At 38.6% G+C, this 25,915-nt stretch overlaps 1 protein-coding gene across 11 annotated transcripts in view; it reads right to left on the bottom strand.

Annotated features, from left to right (window-relative positions):
* Positions 1-25,915, bottom strand: part of TBC1D32 (TBC1 domain family member 32) — a 207,197-nt gene that overhangs the window by 180,966 nt on the left and 316 nt on the right. For all 11 annotated transcript variants that reach the window (XR_015132336.1, XR_015132337.1, XR_015132338.1 and 8 more), the window contains exons 2-4: positions 25,730-25,887; positions 14,036-14,197; positions 9,745-9,922 (exon numbers count right to left, since the gene is read on the bottom strand). Coding sequence is in view for 6 of the 11 variants with exons in the window: in XM_086316349.1 (XP_086172475.1) it covers positions 9,745-9,922; positions 14,036-14,197; positions 25,730-25,884 (495 nt within the window). In the remaining 5 variants the exon portion in view is untranslated. The remainder of the gene's footprint in view (positions 1-9,744; positions 9,923-14,035; positions 14,198-25,729; positions 25,888-25,915) is intronic.

The following is a 25,915-nucleotide window of genomic DNA, read 5'->3' as shown; positions in this document are numbered from 1 at the left end:
AATGAAATAACTTATTACACTAGAGATCAGAGTAAGTCTAAAAGTGTGGAAAGCGGGAATACCTACCTTAAAGGTTTTCTGTATTTAACATTTCCTCTAGGGGTGTTGTGTATCAGTAGATGGGCAAATTTCCATTGCAACTAACTGCAATAACTGATTTAACTACAGCATGCAGGTAATGTGTTCCATTGAATACAGATTTGCTAGAAGTATTTAGAACAGCTGAAAGAGTTATATTAAAAATTCCTGCTCCTCTCCCCCACCAGAAAAGAGTGGTCCGGTGGCTAAGACTCCATGCTTCCAATGCAGGGACCAAGGATTTGATTCCTGGTCCAAAAACTAACATCCCAGATGCCATACAGCACAGTCAAGAAATAAATAAAAAGATAAATTCCTGAGAGAGCAGATCTGCTAACTTCATTGCTAAAGCAACACAAAATAGATCTGTTGGTGATATCAATATAGGTAGATAACTCCAAAAGGAAAAATATTTTTTAAACATATTTATGTGAATGAAATTGTAATCCAAGCAAACAATTTCTGAGCAAACTCTACAGGGAAAAGGGCAAGAAGTAGAATAGGTTGATAATCTAAGATGAATTTTGGTCCTACTGCATGATTATGCAGAAGGCAATGGCACCTCACTCCAGTACTCTTGCCTGGCACCTCACTCCAGTACTCTTGCCTGGAAAATCCCATGGACAGAGGAGCCTGGTAGGCTGCAGTCCACGGGGTCGCTAAGAGTCGGACACGACTGAGCGACTTCACTTTCACTTTTCCCTTTCATGCGTTGGAGAAGGAAATGGCAACCCACTCCAGTGTTCTTGCCTGGAGAATCCCAGGGACAGGGGAGCCTTGTGGGCTGCTGTCTATGGGGTCGCATAGAGTTGGACACGACTGAAGCAACTTAGCAGCAGCAGCAGCAGCATGATCATGCAGATACTAGTTAAAGGTCTTTAAATGCCACAGTAAGATTTGTATACATTTCTGTCAAACAAGGTATACCTAGAGATAGTGAACACAAGATGCATTCTGTAACTTTTGTTGTTTTACAGAGATGTACTCACTTTATTCAAAACAAACTGAAGATTATTGACATTAGTCAATAACTGTACTAAGTTCAAAATTCATACCACCATTAAAATTAATTACCCTAGAAACCTCTTTTTAAATCTTTGGTTTGTAAACTATATAAACCATTGAAATACAACTAGTGAAAGAAAGACAACTGTTCTGTTGTTGAAACAAATGGCTATGGGAAATAAAATATATAAATATTAAACCTAGTTCATTGGAAGGACTGATGCTGAAGCTGAAACTCCAGTACTTTGGCCACCTCCTGCGAAGAGTTGACTCATTGGACTCTGATGCTGGGAGGGATTGGGGGCAGGAGGAGAAGGGGACGACAGAGGATGAGATGGCTGGATGGCATCATGGACTCGATGGACATGAATTTGGGTAAATTCCAGGAGTTGGTGATGGACAGGGAGGCCTGGCGTGCGGCGATTCATGGGGTCACAAAGAGTCGGACACGACTGAGCGACTGAATTGAACTGAACTGAACTGAAACCTAGTTATTCCTCAGGCTTAAAATGTCTAACTGCACAATGACTTCTTCTGTATTCTCACAAAAGGAAAAGAAAAAAAAAAAGCACCAACCAGGGATGAGGACAATAACAGCAAACACTTACATAAGAGCTTAATATGAGGATCTTTAATGTGTGTAGAATGCTTTATGTACATTAAACCTGCAAAGCAACCTTATAAGGTAAATGTTATTACTGTCTCTTCTACAACAGTTAAGAAAATTGAACACAGAAAGAGAGTAAGAAGCCAAAGCCCACAGTTCATAAATGGCAGAGCCAGAGTCTGACTTGTTTTCAAGATTCAGAAGGAATTAGCTTCATGTAAAATAGCTTTTCAAAACTGTAGTGCATCTAAAACTTCTTAAAACTATGCACTGTTCATTAAGTCTTAAATACAGAAAAAGTTATTAATTCAAAACAAAAACAAATTTTTAAAATATTTTCAAATGATAAAGTTCTTAATTTCCTAGATACTTATGTGAAAAGTGCTACCATTGAGAAATAAAAACAAAAACCTATTAATATTTAAAAGTATAAAGGAACACATATTCATGAAGGTATTAGCACTGTTAATTAAAGAAATTAGCTTTTCTGGTATCAAACTGTCTCAAGACATTACTATTAAACAAGCAAGCAAGGAAGCTCACACCTGCACCTAACCAATTCTCCTCCCAATCCACCTGTCTCAAGCTTAACTCTAGGCAGATGCACTATTGATACTAGTATGTTCTTTTTTTCTAGTCTCAGATGACTTTCTTTTTCTACATTTTTAGGATTTTAGGTTTTTATCTTTTTCTGTTTATAAGGCAAAAAATAATAATAAAAGTCTGATCAATGGTGGCTCAGAGGGTAAAGCATCTGCCTGTGATGCGGGAGACCCAGGTTCGATCCCTGGGTTGGGAAGATCCCCTGGAGAAGGAAATGGCAATCCACTCAAGTATTCTTGCCTAGAGAATCCCATGGACACAGGAGCCTGGTGGGCTATAGTTCACCGGGTCGCAAAGAATCGGAAACGACTGAGCGACTACACTACTACTAAAAGAGATGGAGGAACTTCTGAACAACAGTTTGGGCTGCGGTTATCCTATTGCTCTAGCCAATGCTACTGAACAAGAGAATCCTATGATTCTTCGGCAGTTCTATGACATCCTCAAAAGCAAAGTTCCTCACCAAAAAGAGCACTGTAAAACTCTAAAGATTTTCAGTTCAGTTCAGTTCAGTTGCTCAATCGTGTCCGACTCTTTGCGACCCCATGAATCACAGCACGCCAGGCCTCCCTGTCCATCACCAACTCCCAGAGTTCACCCAGACTCACATCCATCGAGTCAGTGATGCCATCCAGCCATCTCATCCTCTGTCGTCCCCTTCTCCTCCTGCCCCCAATCCCTCCCAGCATCAGTCTTTGCCAATGGGTCAACTCTTCACATGAGGTGGCCAAAGTACTGGAGTTTCAGCTTTAGCATCATTCCTTCCAAAGAAATCCCAGAGCTGATCTCCTTCAGAATGGACTGGTTGGATCTCCTTGCAGTCCAAGGGACTCTCAAGAGTCTTCTCCAACACCACAGTTCAAAAGCATCAATTCTTAGGCGGTCAGCTTTCTTCACAGTCCAACTCTCACATCCATACATGACCACAGGAAAAACCATAGCCTTGACTAGATGGACCTTTGTTGGCAAAGTAATGTCTCTGCTTTTGAATATGCTATCTAGGTTGCTCATAACTTTTCTTTCAAGGAGTAAGCGTCTTTTAATTTCATGGCTGCAGTCACCATCTGCAGTGATTTTGGAGCCCAAAAATATAAAGTCTGACACTGTTTCCACTGTTTCCCCATCTATTTCCCATGAACTGATGGGACCAGATGCCATGAACTGATGGGACCAGATGCCATGATCTTAGTTTTGTGAATGTTGAGCTTTAAGCAAACTTTTTCACTCTCCTCTTTCACTTTCATCAAGAGGCTTTTTAGTTCCTATTCACTTTCTGCCATAAGGGTGGTGTCATCTGTATATCTGAGATTTTAACAGAGGCCAAAAATGGGGTTGAACTCAAGATACTCTAAGATTTGAGAAGTTAGGGCAAAACACAAATTAGAGTGATCCAGTGCATAGCACAAGGGCTTCCCCAGTAGCTCAGCTGTAAAGAACCTGCCTGCCAATGCAGGAGACATAAGAGATGCGGGTTGGATCCTTAGGTCAGGAAGATTCCCTGAAAGGATCCTGGAAATGGCAACCCACTCCCGTGTTTTTGCCTGGAAAATCCCATGGACAGAGGAGCCTGGCAGGCTACAGTCCACAGGGTTGCAAAGCATAGCACATACTCAGGGCAAAGGCATCACATCCAATAAAAGAAAAGAGCTACTTAAGAAAAGTCTTATTGAAAGATTCAAAACCTAGTAACAAGATGGAGTTGAAATTGTTTCCAGGAGGCAGTTCAAACACAAAATCCAAGGAATCGCTTCTTTTCCAGGAAGTAAAAAGCAGAAACAACAAACCTGGCCTTTAGGTGAACAAGTAACAATGGGAAGATACTAGTTTCAGCATTGCTACTGTAACAAGTTACCATAAACTTCATGACATAAAAAAACACCAATTTATTTATTTTTTTTAACTGTTAGTTGTTCCCAGTGACCCATTTTTCCCCTTCTATAGCCACAGATTTTTATTTATTTATATTTTGACTATGCTGGGTCTTCACTCCTACACGTGGGTTTACTCTAGTTTCGGTGGGGTGCAATGGCTTCTCTTGCTGCAGAGCACAGACCCTAGAGCTAGTGAGCTTCAGCAGCTGTAGCACAAGAGTTTAGCTGCCCTACTGCATGTAGAATCTTCCTGGACCAGTGACTGAACCCGTGTCCCCTGCCTTGGCAGGCGGATTCTTAACTACTGGACCACCAGGGAAGTTCTCAACACCAATTTACAGTTCTAGAGTCCAGAATACATCCACAGAGCTCTGTTCCTTCTGCCTTCTGGGGAGAATATATTTCCTTGCCTTTTCTAGCTTCTAGGGACTGCCTGCATCCTGGGATCATGGGCCACCTTCCCTCTTCAAAGCCAACAACCACTCGGACATCTACTTCAGCCTGCCCAGCACTTTCTCTGCCTCTGACCTTCCTGAGTCTCTCTCATATGGACGCCTGTGATTACATTTGGCTTACCTGAATAATCCAGAATAATCTCCCCATCTTAATTTAATCATATTTACAAGTCCCTTGGGCTATGTAAGGTAACAGGTTACAAATTCTGGGAATTAAGACATGGATGTTTTTGAAAGGGCTATTATTCTGCCTGCCATAGAGACCAAAGGATGGGCTTCAAGGAGAGGTAGCCATGAAAGCAAAGAAATGCCTTATATAGGTTCACATTACAAAAGAACAGCAGTGGACTGTTATACTAAACTCACCTTCTCCATACAAAGTGTACATTTATCTTTTCAGCATTATTTTGCAGACTCTTCCATGTTTAATCACAGTATCAATCCTTTGAGAATTCTCTGCTCACAATTATAGTAAAAATCAGCCAACTTTATTCTTTAATATGCTCAAACGTACACAAATAGTCTCCAAGGAAGTCATGTTCAAAGTTTTTTAATAATGGATCAATATACAATCAGGATTCAATATTTAAAATAACAAGGAAATAAAGCCTACTCTATTCATAAAATACAAATGTTCTACTAATATCAAAACAGCAGCATCAAAATTGTTGACTAAATATTATTCACAGAATAATTCAGTTTTAAAGCCCAGTGCAAGTAACATCAATTTTGAAGGCATCAATAATAACATCAATATTTAATGGAATGAATGATTGATATATCTTCAGAGACTCTTTCACTTCTGAGCATATTAATTCAGCCTCTCTTTGGTCAGTTAAAGCAAAAGAATCTTTTTTTCACTAAACAAAAACATACCCAAACATCTCAGCCACACTAACAGACCTTTCAGGACAGTTCTGGCATTTATGTGATTTTTTTCCCCAAAGGTCCAAGGATCCCATGCCTTGGTGGTGGTGGGCCCAGTTCAAATTCAATTCAATTAGTCCCTTCTAAAACAAAGTCATATTCATAAGGCAGGCACTTTAACATGCAGATATACTCTGTGGACATTCCAAAGGAAGCTATATACTTAAAGCAAGATCCTTCTCAAGAATCAAAACAAAAAACAAAAATATCTTCTGAAAGTATGATTCCATTTCTACCAAAGCTTTGAATTTCTTCAAAAATCTATGATTCTATGATGGGAAATAACTTGGCATTTGAGATTAACACGCTTAACTGCCAGTTAATCAATCCTATTTAGATCTAAATATTTGTACTTCTTACAACAAAATAACATGCTCCACTTTTCTCTCTTCTGGTTTAATTTCAGTGTATATGTGCTCAGTCATGACTGACTCTGTGACCCCATAGACCATAGCCCACCAGGCTCCTCTATCCATGCAAGTTTCAAGGCAAGAATCCTGGAGTGGATTGCCATTTCCTCCCTCAAGAGATCTTCCCAACCCAGGGATCGAAATGGACTCATGCGTCTCCTGCATTGCAGGTGGATTCTTTACCACTGCCCAACCTGGAAAACAATTTCAGTGTAGACATATGGTTTATCTAATAACTAAGAATGCAAAGATCAATGCAAAGAAATAGAGGAAAACAATAGATGGTAAAGACTAGAGATCTCTTCAAGAAAATTAGAGAGTTCATCGCAGCACTGTTTATAATAGCCAGGACATGGAAGCAACCTAGATGTCCATCAGCAGATGAATGGATAAGAAAGCTGTGGTACATATACACAATAGAGTATTACTCAGCCATTAAAAAGAATACATAATTGAATCAGGTCTAATGAGGTAGATGAAACTGGAGCCTATTATACAGAATGAAGTAAGCCAGAAAGAAAAACACCAATACAGTATACTAACACATATATATGGAATTTAGAAAGATGGTAACGATAACCCTGTACGCGAGACAGCAAGAGAGACACAGATGTATAGAACAGTCTTTTGGACTCTGTGCGAGAAGGAGAGGGTGGGATGATTTGGGAGAATGAAATTGAAACATGTATAATATCATATATGAAATGAGTCGCCAGTTCAGGTTCGATGCAGGATACAGGATCCTTGGGGCTGGTGCACTGGGATGACCCAAAGGGATGGTATGGGGAAGGAGGAGAGACGGGGTTTTGGGATGGGGAGCACGTGTACACTCGTGGTGGATTCATGTTGATGTATGGCAAAACCAAAACAATATTGTAAAGTAATTAGCCTCCAATTAAAATAAACAAATTTATATTTAAAATATAATAATAATAATAAAAAAGAAAATTAGAGATACCAAAGGAACATTTCATGCAAAGATGGACACAATTAAGGACAGAAATGGTATGGACCTAACAGAAGCACAAGATATTAAGAAGAGGTGGCAAGAATACACAGAAGAACTGTACAAAAAAATCTTCATGACCAAGATAATCACGATGGTGTGATCACTCACCTAGAGCCAGACATCCTGGAATGAGAAGTCAAGTGGGCCTTAGGAAAAATCACTACCAACAAAGCTAGCAAAGGTGATGGAATTCCAGTTGAGCTATTTCAAATCCTAAAAGATTATGCTGTGAAAGTGCTGCACTCAATATGTCAGCAAATTTGGAAAACTCAGAAGTGGCCACAGGACTGGAAAAGGTCAGTTTTCACTGCAATCCCAAAAAAAGGCAATGCCAAAATGCTCAAACTACCACACAATTGCACTTATCTCACACTCTAGTAAAGTAATACATAAAACTCTCCAAGCCAGGCTTCAGCAGTATGTGAACTGGGAACTTCCAGATGTTCAAGCTGGTTTTAGAAAAGGCAGAGGAACCAGAGATCAAATAGCCAACATCCACTGGATCATGGAAAAAGCAAGAGAGTTCCAGAAAAACATCTATTTCTGCTTTATTGACTATGCCAAAGCCTTTGACTGTGTGGATCACAATAAACTGTGGAAAATTCTGAAAGAGATGGGAATACAAGACCACCTGACCTGCATCTTGAGAAACCTGTATGCAGGTCAGGAAGCAACAGTTCGAAGTGGACATGGAACAACAGACTGGTCCCAAATAGGAAAAGGAGTACATCAAGGCTGTATATTGTCACCCTGTTTATATAACTTTCATGCAGAGTACATCATGAGAAACACTGGGCTGGAAGAAGCACAAGCTGGAATCAAGATTGCCGGGAGAAATATCAATAACCTCAGATATGCAGATGACACCACCCTTCTGGCAGAAAGTGAAGAAGAACTAAAGAGCCTCTTGATGAAAGTAAAAGAGGAGAGTGAAAAAGTTGGCTTAAAGCTCAACATTCAGAAAACTAAGATCATGGCATCCGGTCCCATCACTTCATGGCAAATAGATGGGCAAACAGTGGAAACAGAGGCTGACTATTTTGGGGGGGTCCAAAATCACTGCAGATGGTGGTTGCAGCCATGAAATTAAAAGATGCTTACTCCTTGGAAGGAACGTTATGACCAACCTAGACAGCATATTAAAAAGCAGAGACATTACTTTGTCAACAAAGGTCCGTCTAGCCAAGGCTATGGTTTTTCCAGTGGTCATGCATGGATGTGAGATTTGGACTATAAAGAAAGCTGAGCACTGAAGAATTGATGCTTTTGAACTGTGGTGTTGGAGAAGACTCTTGCGAGTCCCTTGGACTGCAAGGAGATCCAACCAGTCCATCCTAAAGGAGATCAGTCGTGGGTGTTCATTGCAAGCACTGATGTTGAAGCTGAAACTCCAATACCTTTGCCCCCTGATGCAAAGAACTGACTCATTTGAAAAGACCCTGATGCTGGGAAAGATTGAGGGCAGGAGGAGAAGGGGATGACAGAGGGTGAGATGGTTGGATGGCATCACCTACTCAATGGACATGAGTTTGGGTGAACTCCAGGAGTTGGTGATGGACAGGAAGCCCTGGGTGTGCTGCGGTTCATGGGGTCACAGAGTTGGACAAGACTGAGCGACTGAACTGAACTGGATAACTAAGAAAGTATAATCTTATGAGTCCTCAGAGTTCTAAAGTTAGGTGTTTCTGTGCCTTTCCTTTCCAGAATGTCCTTGAAAAGTAGCATTTCAGTAAACCTATTGAATAAGCCATCTGATTACATTAAACTGAACTAAAATCTCTATAGCCTACTCTTCTTCCAAAGAGTACATCAACAAGGGATGATTTATAGCCAAAACATGAAGAAAATTCACAACCTTTGTCACTTCCTCCATCACATCAGATAATTAACTGGACTTATAAAAATTAAAACTCAGCACAGTTATCTCCTGGTAAATAATGCAGTGATAACTTTTACATTCTGCCTTGACTAATTCCAAAGCCATTTTCCCTTCAAAAGTGTAGTCGATTAATATACATATATATTTCATGTCTCACCCAAACTTTCCATATTCCTTTTTGGTATGCATTTAGGATCTATGTTACAGTTATGTCCCTACGTTAGAACTAATTAGGTGAAAATGTTTCACTAAAAATATCAGGTGGGATTCATATGAAGGTCAAACAGACTCCACATGGCCTGAAAGTTTCTGTATGGAAATTTATGGTGCATTCATGGGCTCTACTCCAACTAGTTTCCTTTGTTTTCTGTTAGGACTAATCTAGACACTGGACTCTTAGCTCTGTTGTAGCTAAATGACAAGGATTCCAATAAATGGGAAGGATAAAATATAAAGCTTCAAATCTTTGAACATTAAAAAAAAGCTTATCTTTTAAAACTAACAATTCATAGCAACTTTCATCTCCAGAAGATAAAGGAAATATTTTATCTCCATGTCTCATCTACAGTGTAGTTAATATTTGATTAATAAGGATTAACTGGGAATAAGATCTTTTGTTTAACTAAAGACTAAGCAGATTGCTTCATTTTTTTTTATCCAAAATCTACCAGTTTATTTCCTAATCTCATTAACAATTATTCAGATATAATTTGCTGTACATATAATTCTAGAAGATATTATTTCATGAACTAAATGTTTAATATCAGATTATGTTATTGCTTATTCTTCTGAATCTTAAAACTAGAAAGTAGAAAAAAAATCTGGCTAATAAAGACTGAATTGAAGCTAATGATTATTAAATACCATTTCAAGACATAAAGGCAGAATTAAACAACACACCTGATTGAAGGACGAATCACTATCAGAGCAATTGTCTGTGCAATAACTACTGCTTTTCTCCTTTTGGATTTTTTTCTGCCTCTCTTGACTTCGTATTTCATCTTCTTCAAACTTGTTAATCATAGATTCCACCACTATCATCATGATGTTCTTCAGAGAATGAATCATCTCTTTATACCTTTAAATTCAAAGCAAGCTTTGTAAGAGAAAGACTATTAGCACAAATTAAAACATTCAACTAAATTAAACTTATTATTTTTTTCTGTAAAGTCCCTCTAAGAATATAATCCTAAAGACAAAAGTCAGTTTTTCTGAAACACCAAATGACACAACAGAATTCACACAACAGGAAAATAATTAATAGGAAATCTAAAATATGTTATTTCCCAAGTTTTTGCATCTGGTTACATGAACCAAGGCAGTAAAATTAACAGAACTCAAGGCAAGATGTTCCAAAGGCAGACTCCAGTAATTAGCAACAAAGTCAACTGCTAATATACAACTACCAAAACCCAGCCTATATTACAGGACACTTTCACTCCTTTTTAAAATTTCTTTCTCTATTCTCCCTTCCTCTATTTTTTCCTTCCCTTCTCACCTGCCTATAATTTGTATCTATAGGCATCCATCACTACAACTGAGAACCAAATAGGAATTAAAATATCAGTGGATCCTTTCAAATAGAGAAACCACTATCAGAGATGTTAGGAAAAGGATTCCTGAAATTAGTAAAATTTTGAAATGGATAATTTCTAAGGTCCATTTTAGCTCTCTGGGTCTATCTATCTATTTTTTAAAAACTTGTAATAAATTTATCCATTTATTAAGTGCAAACTCTCAAGCACCCATACTAACATTAAACTAAGATCCTCCAAAACCCTACAGGTAGAATTTTAGAGCTAGATGGAAATATAAAAATAATCTAGTCTACCCTTTATTTTACAAATGAGGAATATGAGATGTGTACTACTGAAATTTCTATACTTAAAAAGGCAAAAATTAAAAGCAACAAGGTATAAAGATTTAAATAAAGATAATGAATAAAATGGGCTTCCCTGGTGGCTCAGATGTTAAAGTAAATAACATACTAAATTTGAAATCAGAAAACTTGGATTGGAGTCCTCACTACTTTACCTACAAGCTCTATCGTTATAAATAAGTCTCTTTTTTCTTAACTATACATGAGAAAAAGAAAACAATCTAGGACTTCCCTAGTGGCACAGTGGATAGGAATCCTCCTCCCAATGCAGGAGACACGGGGTCAATCACCGGTCCCGGAGGCTTCCAAATGCTGCGGAGCAACTAAGACCATGCACCACAACTTCGAGCCTGCAAGCTGCAACTACTGAACCCATGTACTACTGGAGGCTGCACGTTCTAAGGCCCGAGCCACCAACTACTGAAGCCCAGGAGCCTAGAGCCTGTACTCCACAACAACAGAAGCAACCTCAATGGGAAGCCTGCACACTGCAACAAAGAGGAGCCCCCACTCACCGCAACTAAAGAAAGCCCAGGTGCAGCAACAAAGACTCGATGCAAGCAAAAAATAAAAATAAAAAATACAATCTAGGAGCACTCTTCTATTTACTAGATGGGATGCTGTCCAATTCATGAATCATTGAATAAAGGCACTTAGAGCTTTAAATTAAAAAAAAACAACACACAATCAAGCTGATCTAGTTCGCATGGTCATAGCAAGAAATAAATAAGAGTATATATCTGAAAGTTCCTTGTAAATATAAAGCATGATAAAACATATGTCCATTGCTTATCATTATAATAATGGAAATACATTAGAAAATAAACACAGAATCTTCCCTTTTTTATATCCTGGTTAGTGGATCATTTTAACTACATAAATCTAAGAAAGGATAGGTAAGGTACTCTCCCATAAAAGTAATAAAATCATGCGGGGGGATTTGGATAAAAATAGTAGACTGAGATTTTAAAGTTTAAAGAAATTTTAAAATATATTTTAAATTATATATTATATACATTATACAGCACCAAATACATTATTTCTATATATAACTTATACATTATATACTTAATCACGTTATTTAATAATGTATAATTTACATATTATATAACTATAAATAGAATATACATATAGCTATACATGTGTATATTTTTACAGTCTCAGAAATTACGAGAAAATACAAAAATACTGTAAGAAAATAAGAATAGATTAGGAACAATACAGAGGGAAAACACATACAGAAAAGAACTACTATAGAAGTGAGAAGCAGCCCAGGGAAAATTCAAGTTTAGAAGTTTATAAAGAGTAAGAAGGATAACACAACACCGTTAATCAACTATAATCCAATATAAAATTATTTTTTTAAAAAAAGGCAAGAAGAAATTGAATTCTAAGACACTCTTTAGACTAACTGGTGAAGTACATATAGGAACTGAGTTAGGAGGCCCCAGCTTCCTCCTTAACACATTCCAAGCACCAGGAAACAGGGAAGTATAACAATGTCCTGGTAGCAATCAATAGCTATCCACCACAGCTGCACTCCCTTTCCACAGTAACTGGACTGTATAGCTGCGCGTAGGAGTGAACTACACTCCCCAGACTCCATTCCAGTTAGGTATAGCCATGTGACGAACATAAACTCCTGTCCCCTTAAAACTTACAATAGAGGGGGACTTCCCTGGTGGCACAGTTGATAAGGTCTGCTTGCTAATGCAGGGAACATGGGTTCAATCCCTGGTTCAGGAAGATGCCACAGAGCAACTAAGCCTGTGTGCCACAACTACTAAGCCTGTGCTGTACAGTCCACGAGCAGCAACGACTGAGCCCACGTGCTGCAACTACCGAAGTCTATTTGCAACAAGAGAAGCCACTGCAAGGAGAAGTCCATGCACCACAACAAAGAGCAGCCCTGGCTTCCTGCAACTAGAAAGCTTGAGTGCAGCAAAGATCCTATGTAGTCAAAAATAAATTAAACTGTTTTTTTAACAAGCCTATAACACACTGATTTAATAAAGGAAAATAAAGTAAATCTCAATAACTTACAGGGTAAGGGTAATTAAAACCCATAGAGTTTCATATTAGACATATTTCCTCCAGAAAATATAAATTTCTTGAAAACATACAAACATGAATTCTTCTACAAGACATATCAGCAAACTAGCCAAAGGAAGACAGAATAAAACAAAAAACAAAACTAGAGAGTAAGACCCTCAATATCAACAGCTAAACAAACTGGAACTCAATAGCAACTGTAGGTTTGAAAAAGCCTCGGACAGAATATGGACACCACTGAGAAGATTCCTTCATAGTCCAAGAAGTTAAAAAAGAAAATGCTCTAAGAGGTAGTGAAAAAACCAAATCAATTAACAATGAAAATAAACACTGTGAGTACTTCCACTTATATATACAAGATTATATTAACATGATAGATCTTACAAATGAATTGTTTCATGTGCAAATACCTCTATTTAAAAAATAGACATCAAAATGTTTAATTAAGAAAGCAATTTGAATTATTACAGTAAAAATGTTTTTAATAACTGTACTATTACATTAGCCCTAAGTAGTTTCTGAAGAAACACACACACATACAAAAAAAGGAAAAATATTCTGTACAACATAAAATCTTTCATCCATGGTTCACAAAGAACACATCCATTAAGACATTTAAAATCTTCGTGAGGTAATTATTATTATATTAATTTTACACATGAGTGAACTAAAATGCAAGAAAATTAAATGTCTTAACCAGAGATAAAAAGTAATTACTAAATACATTTTTAGTAATATTTAGATAGCCTAAATATCTCATGTAAAACTTTGCTTTTAGCATTAAAAAGTTTTCATTTTCTGACTAAGACCTTTAGTCCTCCTTTTAGAATATTTAATGATATTGCCAGAAATAGACTATTAGGAATTATAATGAAGAGGGTTTCCCTTACCTGTGGTTTCACTTTCCACAGTTTCAGTTATTAAATGGAAAATGCCAGAAATAAACAGTAAGTTTCAAATTGTGTGCACTCTGAATAGGTGATGAAATCTCTCAGTCCTGCCCAGCATGTGAACCATCCCTTTATCCAGCCCTGCCTGGTAGCCACTTAGTAGCCATTTAGCCTATCAGATCGACTGGTCAAATCATCCTTATTTTACTTAAAGCTGAGTGGAAGGGTGGCATGATCTGACTCATTGGTTTAAAGACTCATTCTGGCTGGTAAGAGAAAAAGAGACTGCAGGAGACATGGGTTAAGGGTGCTTTCAAGGAACCCTGTTGAAAGAAAAACTACTTTAAAATATTATTGGGGGCATACTCACTCTTTAGATTCCTGAGTTCTTTTGGTAACATGCTGTACAACTGTGTCATAGCCAAATTCCTCACCCTGATTCTGATCAGATGTCCATTTTTCCATTTCTTCTTCAATCATAGACCCCAAAGTGTTGCATATATACTGTCTAAGGTACTTCACAAATTCATAGCTGAAACAAATATTTGAAAAATGCAGTAAATATCATGAATTCATCTATCAACCGTACCCAAAAAAATGTTAGCACAGAAAAGACCTGTAACATAATTAGATTTCTTACCTTACTCTAGGATTAAATTAGTTATTCATCCCAAATCATTCAGCTAATCTAAAATTTTGTGGTTTGGTTGTTTGTTTTCTTTTCCTGAGAAAATTGGCAAAATTCACATTTAAAAATGACAATAGTGGATAGCAAACTTCGGGACCAACACAAACTTTAACGGGTTAGGACCTTTCTATACTTTGTTATGGTTTGCATGCGATGCTTAAGCATAGGGAAAGCAGTTGTTAAAGACTTTTATAATTGTTCAAGTTGATGAAGAAAACCACATTAGAATAACAGTAATTATAAAAGAATTAAATAGGAAAAGGTTAAGCTCCAATCATCAGAAGTTTTTTGTACATTTGGAAACTGTGTACATTTTGAACTGCCCTAAATTTCACTTAATCAGCTTTTGCCTGATTATGTTCACAAAAAGAAGTATCTCAGAAAATCCAACACATTGGACATTTTCCTTCATACTCTTAGGTTGATGCCAAAATTAAAATCCATTTGCTAACGCACAACAATATAGCAAACATGAGAGGGCAAGAGTTCCAAAAGTGGGTAATTCTTTATGAAACACATTTAGTAAAAGTAAAGAGCAATGGTTGTTAATTAATATTATGATTTTAAATGATTTAAAAAGTTTTTTTGGTCTCTTAAATGACAAAGATAATTTAGGACAGGTCATCTTTGTAAATGCCACTATGTTCAAGACTTATAGCTTGTATATATACCTGTACTAAAAGCCTTGCATATAATATGTAGCACAGAAGCTCAAGGAGAGCCTGAATAATTTTCTTCAACATAAGTCCATCATACTATCCAGCATACAGTCTTCAGTTTAATATTTATAAAGGGATTGTATGTCCACTAAGGAACAGCCATCTTACCCAGGTAGCCAAGGGATCTCATTCTCAATTTTAACTGAGATTTCCTGCCCTGCCCATTTTTCCCTCAGCTCTGAACACACTACTGCTTCCTGGAATCTCCAAGTCTGCTTCAGAAATGTAAGTGGCAGCCCTGCCAGAGACAGTTCAGGCCCCAAAAGCCAAGTAGAGATATTTATTATGAAACATGTAGTATTACAGCAAAAGTACAAGCTCAGAGTCAAAACAGCCTGAATGCCAGCTCCAGCTGATAAACTCTAGCTGGAGTGGCCTGGAAGAAATCTGTTTTCTCATCTGAAATTTGGAAACAATGTCTACTTCATTCCTAGACAAGAAATAAAAAGGATATTCTTCACTCCCGTAGCTTCAATTTCAGATTCAACACAAACAAGTGATTTCTTAAGCTCTTCCTTCAGCCAAAATGTCTCCCCAGAATAAAGGCACACTTGTTACTATACAAGTACACCCCATTTTATTGCACCTTATTGCACCTCACAGATATTTGAGTTTTCAACAGACTGAAGTTCTGTGGCAACCCTGTGTCAGAGCAAGTCTATCAGCAGCAAGAGCATTTATTCACTTTGTGTGTCTGTCACATTTTGGTAACTCTCACAGTATTTCAAACTTTTTCATTATTATTATATTTGTTACGGCAATCTTTCAACAGTGACCTTTGATTTTACTACTACAACTTGCTAAAGGCTCAGATGACAGTACTTCTAGCAATAACATATTTTTAAATTAAAGTATGTATTTATATGCAGAGTACATCATGAGAAACGCTGGACTGGAAGAAACACAGCTGGAATCAAGATTACAGGGAGAAATATCAATAACTTCAGATATGCAGATGACACCACCCTTATGACAGAAAGTGAAGAGGAACTAAAAAGCCTTTTGATGAAAGTGAAAGTGGAGAGTGAAAAAGTTGGCTTAAAGCTCAACATTCAGAAAACGAAGATCACAGCATCCGGTCCCATCACTTCATGGGAAATAGATGGGGTAACAGTGGAAACAGTGTCAGACTTTATTTTGGGGGGCTCCAAAATCACTGCAGATGGTGACTGCAGCCATGAAATTAAAAGACGCTTACTCCTTGGAAGAAAAGTTATGACCAACCTAGATAGCATATTCAAAAGCAGAGACATTACTTTGCCAACAAAGGTTCATCTAGTCAAGGCTATGGTTTTTCCTGTGGTCACGTATGGATATTAGAGTTGGACTGTGAAGAAAGCTGAGCGCCGAAGAATTGATGCTTTTGAACTGTGGTGTTGGAGAAGACTCTTGAGAGTCCCTTGGACTGCAAGGAGATCCAACCAGTCCATTCTGAAGGAGATCAGCCCTGGGATTTCTTTGGAAGGAATGATGCTAAAGCTGAAACTCCAGTACTTTGGCCACCTCATGCAAAGAGTTGACTCACTGGAAAAGACTCTGATGCTGGGAGGGATTGGGGGCAGGAGGAGAAGGGGACGACAGAGGATGAGATGGCTGGATGGCATCACTGACTGGATGGACGTGAGTCTGGGTGAACTCCGGGAGTTGGCGATGGACAGGAAGGTCTGGCGTGCTGTGATTCATGAGGTCGCAAAGAGTCGGACACAACTGATCGACTGATCTGATCTGATCTGATGTACTTTTTTTACACAACTTTACTGCACAGTTAATAGGCTACAGTGAGGTGTAAACATAACCTTTATGTGAAAAAAGGAAACACCCCAAAAAACCATATGACTCGCTTTACTATAATACTTGCTTCATTTCAGTGGTCTGGAACCAAACATACAATATCTTTAAGGTAAACCAATATATTAACTGCCCATTGGACAAGGCTACTTTGTTTTATCACCATATGAATCAGCACTGCTGCTGCTGCTAAGTTGCTTTAGTCGTATCCAACTCTGTGCAACCCCATGGATGGCAGCCCACCAGGCTCCCCCGTCCCTGGGATTCTCCAGGCAATAACACTGGAGTGGGTTGCCATTTCCTTCTCCAATGCATGAAAGTGAAAGTGAAAGTGAAGTCGCTCAGTCGTGTCGGACTCCTAGTGACTCCATGGACTGCAGCCCACCAGGCTCCTCCATCCATGGGATTTTCCAGGCAAGAGTACTGGAGTTGGGTGCCATTGCCTTGTCCATCAATCAGCACAACCTATACCAAATCTTTCATCCTATCCACCGACTGCAAGCCATGTTCTCCTCTGACATATCTTTGTTAATGGTACCATCCTTCAATCGGATACCTGTGTATAGCCTCAAACAATCTTCTCCATTACATCTCAGATCTAACTAGTTAGCAAACGCTATAATTATGTAAATTCTTCCTCTATAACTTTCCTTTCCCACTGCCACCAGATTAATGTGCATATTTTTGTAACTGTAGCTAAACAAATACCCTCTAGCAATGGCCCTCTAGTAAGTCATCCTATAAATCAGTGGTTCTTAAAGTATAACATGAATAAGAATCACCTGAAGGGCTTATTAAACTACAAATTGTTGGGCCCCACTCTCAGAGCCTCAATTCAGGTACACTGTGGGCACAGGAATTCACATTTCTAACGAGTTCCCAGGTGAGTCTGATGCAGATGCCAAAGCTGCTGGTCCTAGGACCGATATTTGAGAATCACTGATCTAGACAGATTCTGTGCTCAGGTGACTTTTAAACTAGCATAAATTTCTGGGAGCTTCGATCAGCAAATTCCTACAATGTTGTGTTGTTTCTGGTGTACCTGCTGCATGCTAAGTCGCTTAAATTGTGTCCGACTCTTTGTGACCCCAGGGACTGTAGCCTGCTAGGTTCCTCTGTCCATGGGATTCTCCAGGCAAGAATACTGGAGTGGGTTGCCATGCCCTTCTCCAGGGGATCTTCCCCACCCAGGGATCGAACCCATGTCTCTTGTTTCTCCTGCAATGGTAGGCGGGTTCTTTACCACTAGTGCCACCTGGGAACTCGCCCCTTTAGTACAGTGAAGTGAATTTCTGACATGTTCAAATTTCTATTTCAAAATATACACAATTGTATTACTATAAGGAAAAAAATACATAAAACATGTAGTACCAAGTTTGTTCCAGGAAATCATCCTCTTAGCTATTATAAACAAGAAATTTTTTGATCAGATTAGAAAAGGTATCAGTAATGATTTATTTTAAAAAGATAAGTTATGAATTATAATACTGATATGTGGAATTCTTAAAACAGGTTATATTCCAGAATTATAGGATTTATTATATGATAAACAACCTTACATATTAGTATATAAAAGATTATATGCTGAAAAAAAGAATGAATATTTTACACTACCTACAACCTTTTAGGCCAAAGAATAAGCCTCTGAATCATGATGTGAGTGCTCACTCAGTCGTGTCCAACTCTTTGCAACACCATGGACTGTAGCGCACCAGTCTCCTCTGTCAGTGGGATTTTTCAGGCAAGAATACTGGAGTCGGCTGCTATTTTCTCCTCCAGGGGATCTTCCCAACCCAGGCATCAAACTCCTGCATCTCCTTCATTAGCAAGCTGATTCTTTAACACTGGGCTACCTGGGCTTTGCCTGAATCATAATGAACGTTACTAAATGCATAATTAATTACTGAAGCACACATATAATTCTTAGTGATTTCTCTATGCAGTGATAACACTCTACACAATGGATGTTTTCCTGAAGTAAGCACTTAAACACACTAGAGTTCACTAATTTAGAAAGTCATTGGTAGATTCTTCTGTAAAACCAAAAATAAAGTCAATTCAATAAATATTGTGTTCCTTCTCTATCACACTAAAAATATACCATATTAGAGGACCACAAAGATGAACACCTACATTAGAGACTGCTACAATCATTAGGGTTGCCAAGTATTTTATAGAGAGCTAACTAATGAGCAATTCTCACTCATTAAGTAAGTAAGTAAGTAAGTAAGTAAGTACTTAAGTAAGTAAGCTCTAACTCAGGCTTCCCAGGTGGCACTAGGAGTAAATAATCCACTTGCCAATGCAGGAGACATAAGAGGTATGGGTTCGATCCCTGGGTTGGGAAGATCCTCTGGAGGAGGGCATGGAAACCCACTCAAGTATTCTTGCATGGAGAATCCCATGGACATTGGAGCCTGATGGGCTTATAGCCCAGAGGGTCGCAAAGAGTTGGACACAGCTAAAGCAACTCAATATATATGCATGCTCTAACTCTGAGGTTCCCAAACCTGGCTGTATATTAGAATCACCTAGAGAGTTTTTAAAGAGATGGGAATACTAGGCCACATGACCTGCCTCCTGAGAAATCTGTATGCAGGTCAGGAAACAACAGTTAGAACTGGACATGGAACAACAGACTGGTTCCAAATCAGTAAAGAGTACGTCAAGGCTGTATATTATCACCCTGCTTATTTAACATATATGCAGAGTACATCATGATAAATGCTGGGTTTCATAAAGCACAAGCTGGAATCAAGACTGCTGGGAGAAATATCAATAACCTCAGATATGTAGATGACACCACCCTTATGGCAGAAGGTGAAGAAGAACTAAAGAACCTCTTGATGAAAGTGAAAGAGGAGAGTGATAAAGTTGGCTTAAAGCTCAACATTCAGAAAATGAAGATCATGGCATCCGGTCCCATCACTTCATGGGAAACAGATGGGGAAACAGTGGAAACAGTGTCAGACTTTATTTTTGGGGGCTCCAAAATCACTGCAGATGGTGACTGCAGCCATGAAATTAAAAGCACGTACTCCTTGGAAGGAAAGTTATGACCAACCTATACAGCATATTCAGAGAAGGCAATGGCAACCCACTCCAGTATCCTTGCCTGGAGAATCCCAGAGATGGCGGAGCCTGGTGGGCTGCTGTCTATGGAGTCGAACAGAGTCGGACACGACTGAAGTGACTTAGCAGCAGCAGCAGACAGTATATTAAAAAGCAGAGACATCACTTTGCCAACAAAGGTCCGTCTAGTCAAGGCTATGGTTTTTCCAGTGGTCATGTATGGATGTGAGAAGGACTATAAAGAAAGCTGAGCACCAAAGAATTGATGCTTTTGAACTGTGGTGTTGGAGAAGATTCTTGAGAGTCCCTTGGACAGCAAGGCGATCCAACCAGTCCATCCTAAAGGAGATCAGTCCTGGGTGTTCATTGGAGGGATTGATGTTGAAGCTGAAACTCCAATACTTTGGCCACCTGATGCAAAGAGCAGACTCATTTGAAAAGACCCTGATGCTGGGAAAGATTGAAGGCAGGAGGAGAAGGGGACGACAGAGGATGAGATGATTGGATGGCATCACCAACTCAGTGGACGTGGGTCTGGGTGAACTCCGGGAGTTGGTGATGGACAGGGAGGCCTGGGGTGCTGCGGTTCATGGAGTTGCAAAGAGTCGGACACGACTAAGCGACTGAACTGAACTCATTTGAAAAGACCCTGATGCTGGGAAAGACTGAAGTGGGGAAGAGAAGGGGATGACAGAGGGTGAGATGGTTGGATGGCATCACCGACTCAATGGACATGAGTTTGAGTGAACTCTGGGAGTTGATGATGGATAGGGAGGCCTGGCATGCTGCAGTCCATGGGGTCACAAAGAGTCTGACATGACTGAGCAACTGAAATGAACTGAGAGAGCTTTTATCAAAAATACCTAGTCCAGGCCTCTGCCATTCCCCCTCTACCAAACTCCCCGGAAATTTTGATACATTTAAGGTTAAGGTTCATCATCAGTGCTTTTTTAAATGAACTCCAATCAATCCTACTATAGTCAAGACTGAAAACCAGGGAATTTTTTTTTTAATAAGAGGTCAATCTGAGTGTAAAAATTTATACAATACATACACGCATAATGAAAGCAATGCCTTCTTCCCTACCATTCTCCTCTCCTGCAAGGCTCAAATCCTAGCTGCCAGTTTCAAAGAAAAGAAAGAAAGCCTGGGTCTTTTAGAGGACATGTACAGTTTAGGGTAAAAGAAAAGTTTTTTAAAGGCTATGGAAAGCATAGATTAGGGCAGCTGCATGTGGAACAAATCCTCAGTAAGGCTGTTCTGCCTATACAATGACTTCTCAAATGACTGCATTTTCCCCTTGTCACTTTATTATACTACCTGAAATTCCATCATCCATGGACTCAATTCTCTGAACAATCATCATCTTACAAAAATGCCAATAGCCTAGAGATACTGCTTTTCCCTGTTAATCTATTTAATAAGATTATTTTTCTTGCTAATACATCAGGACAACATCAGGCAGATATAAGGAACTACTGTTCTGATAGTGGAGATGGGATGACATAATTCTGATATATAATATGAAACACTTTGGGTGGCAACATATACCTAAGTGACTCAAGGACATTTAAAGTTCAAGGAGAGTTTTTTAGTGAGTAGAAAGACAAATCAAGATATGAGTACCTGGACTGACAGGATCTCATCAAACTCTAAGATTGTAAGATGCTATGAAAACACCAAACACAAGCATCTCCTCTTTGCTTCTTCATAAGGACTTCCTTCCTCCTAAAACAAAGATCTTAGGCTAGTGCAGCTAACACATGAATTTTGTTATCTGTACTTTTAAGACTACAAATGACTCAAACTACTTTTAGAATTATAAATTGTACTTTTAAGACTACTGGACCACTTTCTAACACCATACACAAAAATAAACTCAAAATGGATTAAAGATCTAAACGTAAGACCAGAAACTATAAAACTCCTAGAGAAGAACATAGGCAAAACACTCCCTGACATACATCACAGCAGGATCCTCTATGACCCACCTCCCAGAATATTGGAAATAAAAGCAAAAATAAACAAATGGGACCTAATTAAACTTAAAAGCTTCTGCACATCAAAGGAAACTATTAGCAAGGTGAAAAGACAGCCTTCAGAATGGGAGAAAATAATAGCAAATGAAGCAACTGACAAACAACTAATCTCAAAAATATACAAGCAACTCCTACAGCTCAACTCCAGAAAAATAAATGACCCAATCAAAAAATGGGCCAAAGAACTAAATAGACATTTCTCCAAAGAAGACATACAGATGGCTAACAAACACATGAAAAGATGCTCAACATCACTCATTATCAGAGAAATGCAAATCAAAACCACTATGAGGTACCATTTCACACCAGTCAGAATGGCTGCGTTCCAAAAGTCTACAAATAATAAATGCTGGAGAGGGTGTGGAGAAAAGGGAACCCTCTTACACTGTTGGTGGGGATGCAAACTAGTACAGCCACTATGCAGAACAGGGTGGAGATTCCTTAAAAAACTGGAAATAGAACTGCCTTATGATCCAGCAACCCCACTGCTGGGCATACACACTGAGGAAACCAGAAGGGAAAGAGACACGTGTACCCCAATGTTCATCGCAGCACTGTTTATAATAGCCAAGACATGGAAGCAACCTAGATGTCCATCGGCAGATGAATGGATAAGAAAGCTGTGGTACATATACACAATGGAGTATTACTCAGCCCTTAAAAAGAATACATTTGAATCAGTTCTAATGAGGTGGATGAAACTGGAGCCTATTATACAGAGTGAAGTAAGCCAGAAGGAAAAACATAAATACAGTATACTAACGCATATATATGGAATTTAGAAAGATGGTAACAATAACCCGGTGTACGAGACAGCAAAAGAGACATTGATGTATAGAACAGTCTTATGGACTCTGTGGGAGAGGGAGAGGGTGGGAAGATTTGGGAGAATGGCAATGAAACATGTAAAATATCATGTAGGAAACGAGTTGCCAGTCCAAGTTCCATGCACGATACTGGATGCTTGGGGCTGGTGCACTGGGACGGCCCAGAGGGATGGTATGGGGAGGGAGGAGGGAGGAGGGTTCGGGATGGGGAACACATGTATACCTGTGGCGGATTCATTTTGATATTTGGCAAAACTAATACAATTATGTAAAGTTTAAAAATAAAATAAAATTAGAAAAAAAAAAAAGACTACGAACTTATTATAATTTGATTGTGTCTGGGTTTTTCCAATCAAATAGTAAACCTTAATGATGCAAGTTCAGAGAAGGAAATGGCAACCCACTCCAGTGTTCTTGCCTGGAGAATCCCAGGGACAGGGGAGCCTGCCGTCTACGGGGTCACATAGAGTCAGACACGACTGAAGTGACTTAGCAGCAATGATGCAAGTTAATCAGCAGGCATTTAATCTATCTAATAAACTGCTGAAGATGATTTGACATTATTACAATAGTAACTGCACTGCTGACAAGAACCATAATGATTCAATTTTAACTTGAAAAGCATTTAAAAACTGACACAGCTAAAGCAATACTTGCAGACAAATGTGTAGCCTTAAATACTTATATTAAAAAAAGAAGAAGAAAACAGCTGCAAATAAAAGAGATAAATAAGCATTCATCACAAATTTTAAAGTTTCCCAGGAAGGGAAAAAAGAGTAGAAATTTTACAAACTATAAAATAAATACATAATAGAAAGGAAAATCAAAGCTAACAGCTAGTTCTTTGAAAAGACTGATAAAGTTGATAAACCTCTAGCAGAACAGATGAAGAACAAAGGAGGAAAGACACAAATTTTTAAAAAAGAATAAAAAATGGGACAACTATGTTTCAAAAAAGTAATAGGATATTAAGGGCTTCCCTGGTGGCTCAATGGTAAAGAATTCACCTGCAATGCAGGAGACATGGGTTCCATCCCTGGTTGGGAAGATCCCCTGGAAAAGGAAATAGCAATCCACTCCAGTATTCTTGCCTAGGAAATTCCACAGACAAAGGAGTCTGGTGGGCTACAGTACATGGGGTCGCAGAAGAGTCAGACATGACTTAGCAACTAAACAACAACATTAGAATAGTAACAAAAACTTTTATACAGATAAGTTTGAAAATATAGATTAAATAGACAAATTCCCAGAATATGATCCTAACAAAAACTCAATAATTTAAAAATATTTTAAAGAAGTATTTGCATGTGAACTAAAAAACAGAATTTAACCCCAAATTTAATGCTTGATGTGGCTTTGTTTGAGGCAAATTAGTATTACATGATTATAAAAGACATTAATGACATAAAAGACATTTATCAAATCTGAATTTGAGAAAGTTGAAATTTTCTTATATTTGTCTGTTTAAGTAATGAATCAATAGCTAACCAATAAAAGCTGGTCTCTGGTATCTCCCGGAGAGGGCAATAGCAACCCACTCCAGTACTCTTGCCTGGAAAATCCCAGAGATGGCGCAGCCTAGTGGGCTGCAGTCTATGGGGTCGCACAGAGTCGGACATGACTGAAGCGACTTAGCAGCAGCAGTAGCTGGTATCTCCAAAATAAAGAATATTATCATGCAATATCAACTATCAGTAGTGGATTTAATGAAAAAATAAAAAATCATGGAAATACAAAAGAAACCATATGTATAACCAGAAATACTAATTAAGAAAAAACTCCTCCCACACTTCTTAAAACTTCCCTGAGAATCGGGAGAAAACTGTAATATTCTCCTCCAAAAAACTGCAAATAAACACAAACTTTTGCACAGAATATTAAAAGGGCTCAAGGATCCCCTGATGCCCACATAAAAGCAGGTAGGAATTCCAGATAAGAATTTCAGAGCACCCAAAAGTCAGTAAAGCTAACATAACAAGAAAAATGTTAAATGCCATCCTCTTGAGAGCAAATTGAATTAAAAATATCACTACTAATAATAAATTGAGGCACCTGGAGGTAAATTTTCATTGGAGAGGCTTAAATGATACATATGAATCAAATCAAAAGAAAAAATACTCATCTCTAAAGAAATACACCTGTCAAGATTTATCTCAAATGATCTCTCTCTCATTAAACTTCTTACCTACTGCTTCCAACCTAGAGCACGCTGTACCTTATCTAAATCCCGCATATCCCTGACATGTATCACAGACTTCTGAGTAGGCGCCTTCTCCCTTGGTAGGCACTTTCGATATCCCATGAACTTCCCTGGTGGCCCAGTGGTAAGTAACCCGCCTGTCAAGCAGGAGACGCAGGTTCAGTCCCTGGGTTGGGAAGATCCCATGGAGAAGGAAATGGCAACCAACTCCAGTAGTCTTGCCTGGGAAACCAGGGACAGGAGAGCCTTGTGGGCTACACTGTATGGGGTCGCAAAGAGTAAACAAACAACAACAAAGCTATTCCACAAGAAATTAATCTCTCCTGTATTCCTGCAGTGCTCAGAAGTCAAAATTGGTGCAGCCACTGAAATATCAGATCAGCAATGAAACAAGGATCTTGTGAACTCAAAGCTTTAGAGGTACAGTGACAGAAATCACTTGTAATAGAACTATTCTTAAGCGAACAAGAATAATTTACAATAATTTACTATGTTGCCCAGGAGAAAAAAAATATATAATTAGAATATGTCGGTCACGTCATTAAAAACACAGGGGAAGCAGAAAGTTTGTTAAATAAGAAATAAAAAATAAATTCGGTATCTAAATAAATAAAAGAAAACGTAAACCTCCAACTTGGATGCTGTTTTGACAACAATCATATAACCGTCTTTATCCAACTGCATTTTGGATCAGCTGATTTGTTTGCTTAAGACATCAAAAGGAATTTTACTTGTGAAAATTTTCATCCGTTTCCTCCAGATGTAAGAGGATCTCCTCGGCGCACTCCAGGGAGGGAGCACCCGTGATTTTCTCCTTCACGCTCTGGAACAACTGCCTCAACATCGCCTGCAGCATCGCTTCGTCCTCACCAGAGAAGTGAGCCATTCTCTGTCAAAATCAACGTCCACGCCCGTTA

Source organism: Bos grunniens, chromosome 9 (assembly GCF_055505025.1).
Source record: "Bos grunniens cultivar Pamir isolate PY7600 chromosome 9, Bosgru_T2T1.0, whole genome shotgun sequence".
Classification (NCBI taxonomy): Eukaryota; Metazoa; Chordata; class Mammalia; order Artiodactyla; family Bovidae; genus Bos; species Bos grunniens.
Note: the sequence above shows the minus strand (reverse complement) of the source record. Positions and strands in the feature narration are given on the sequence as shown.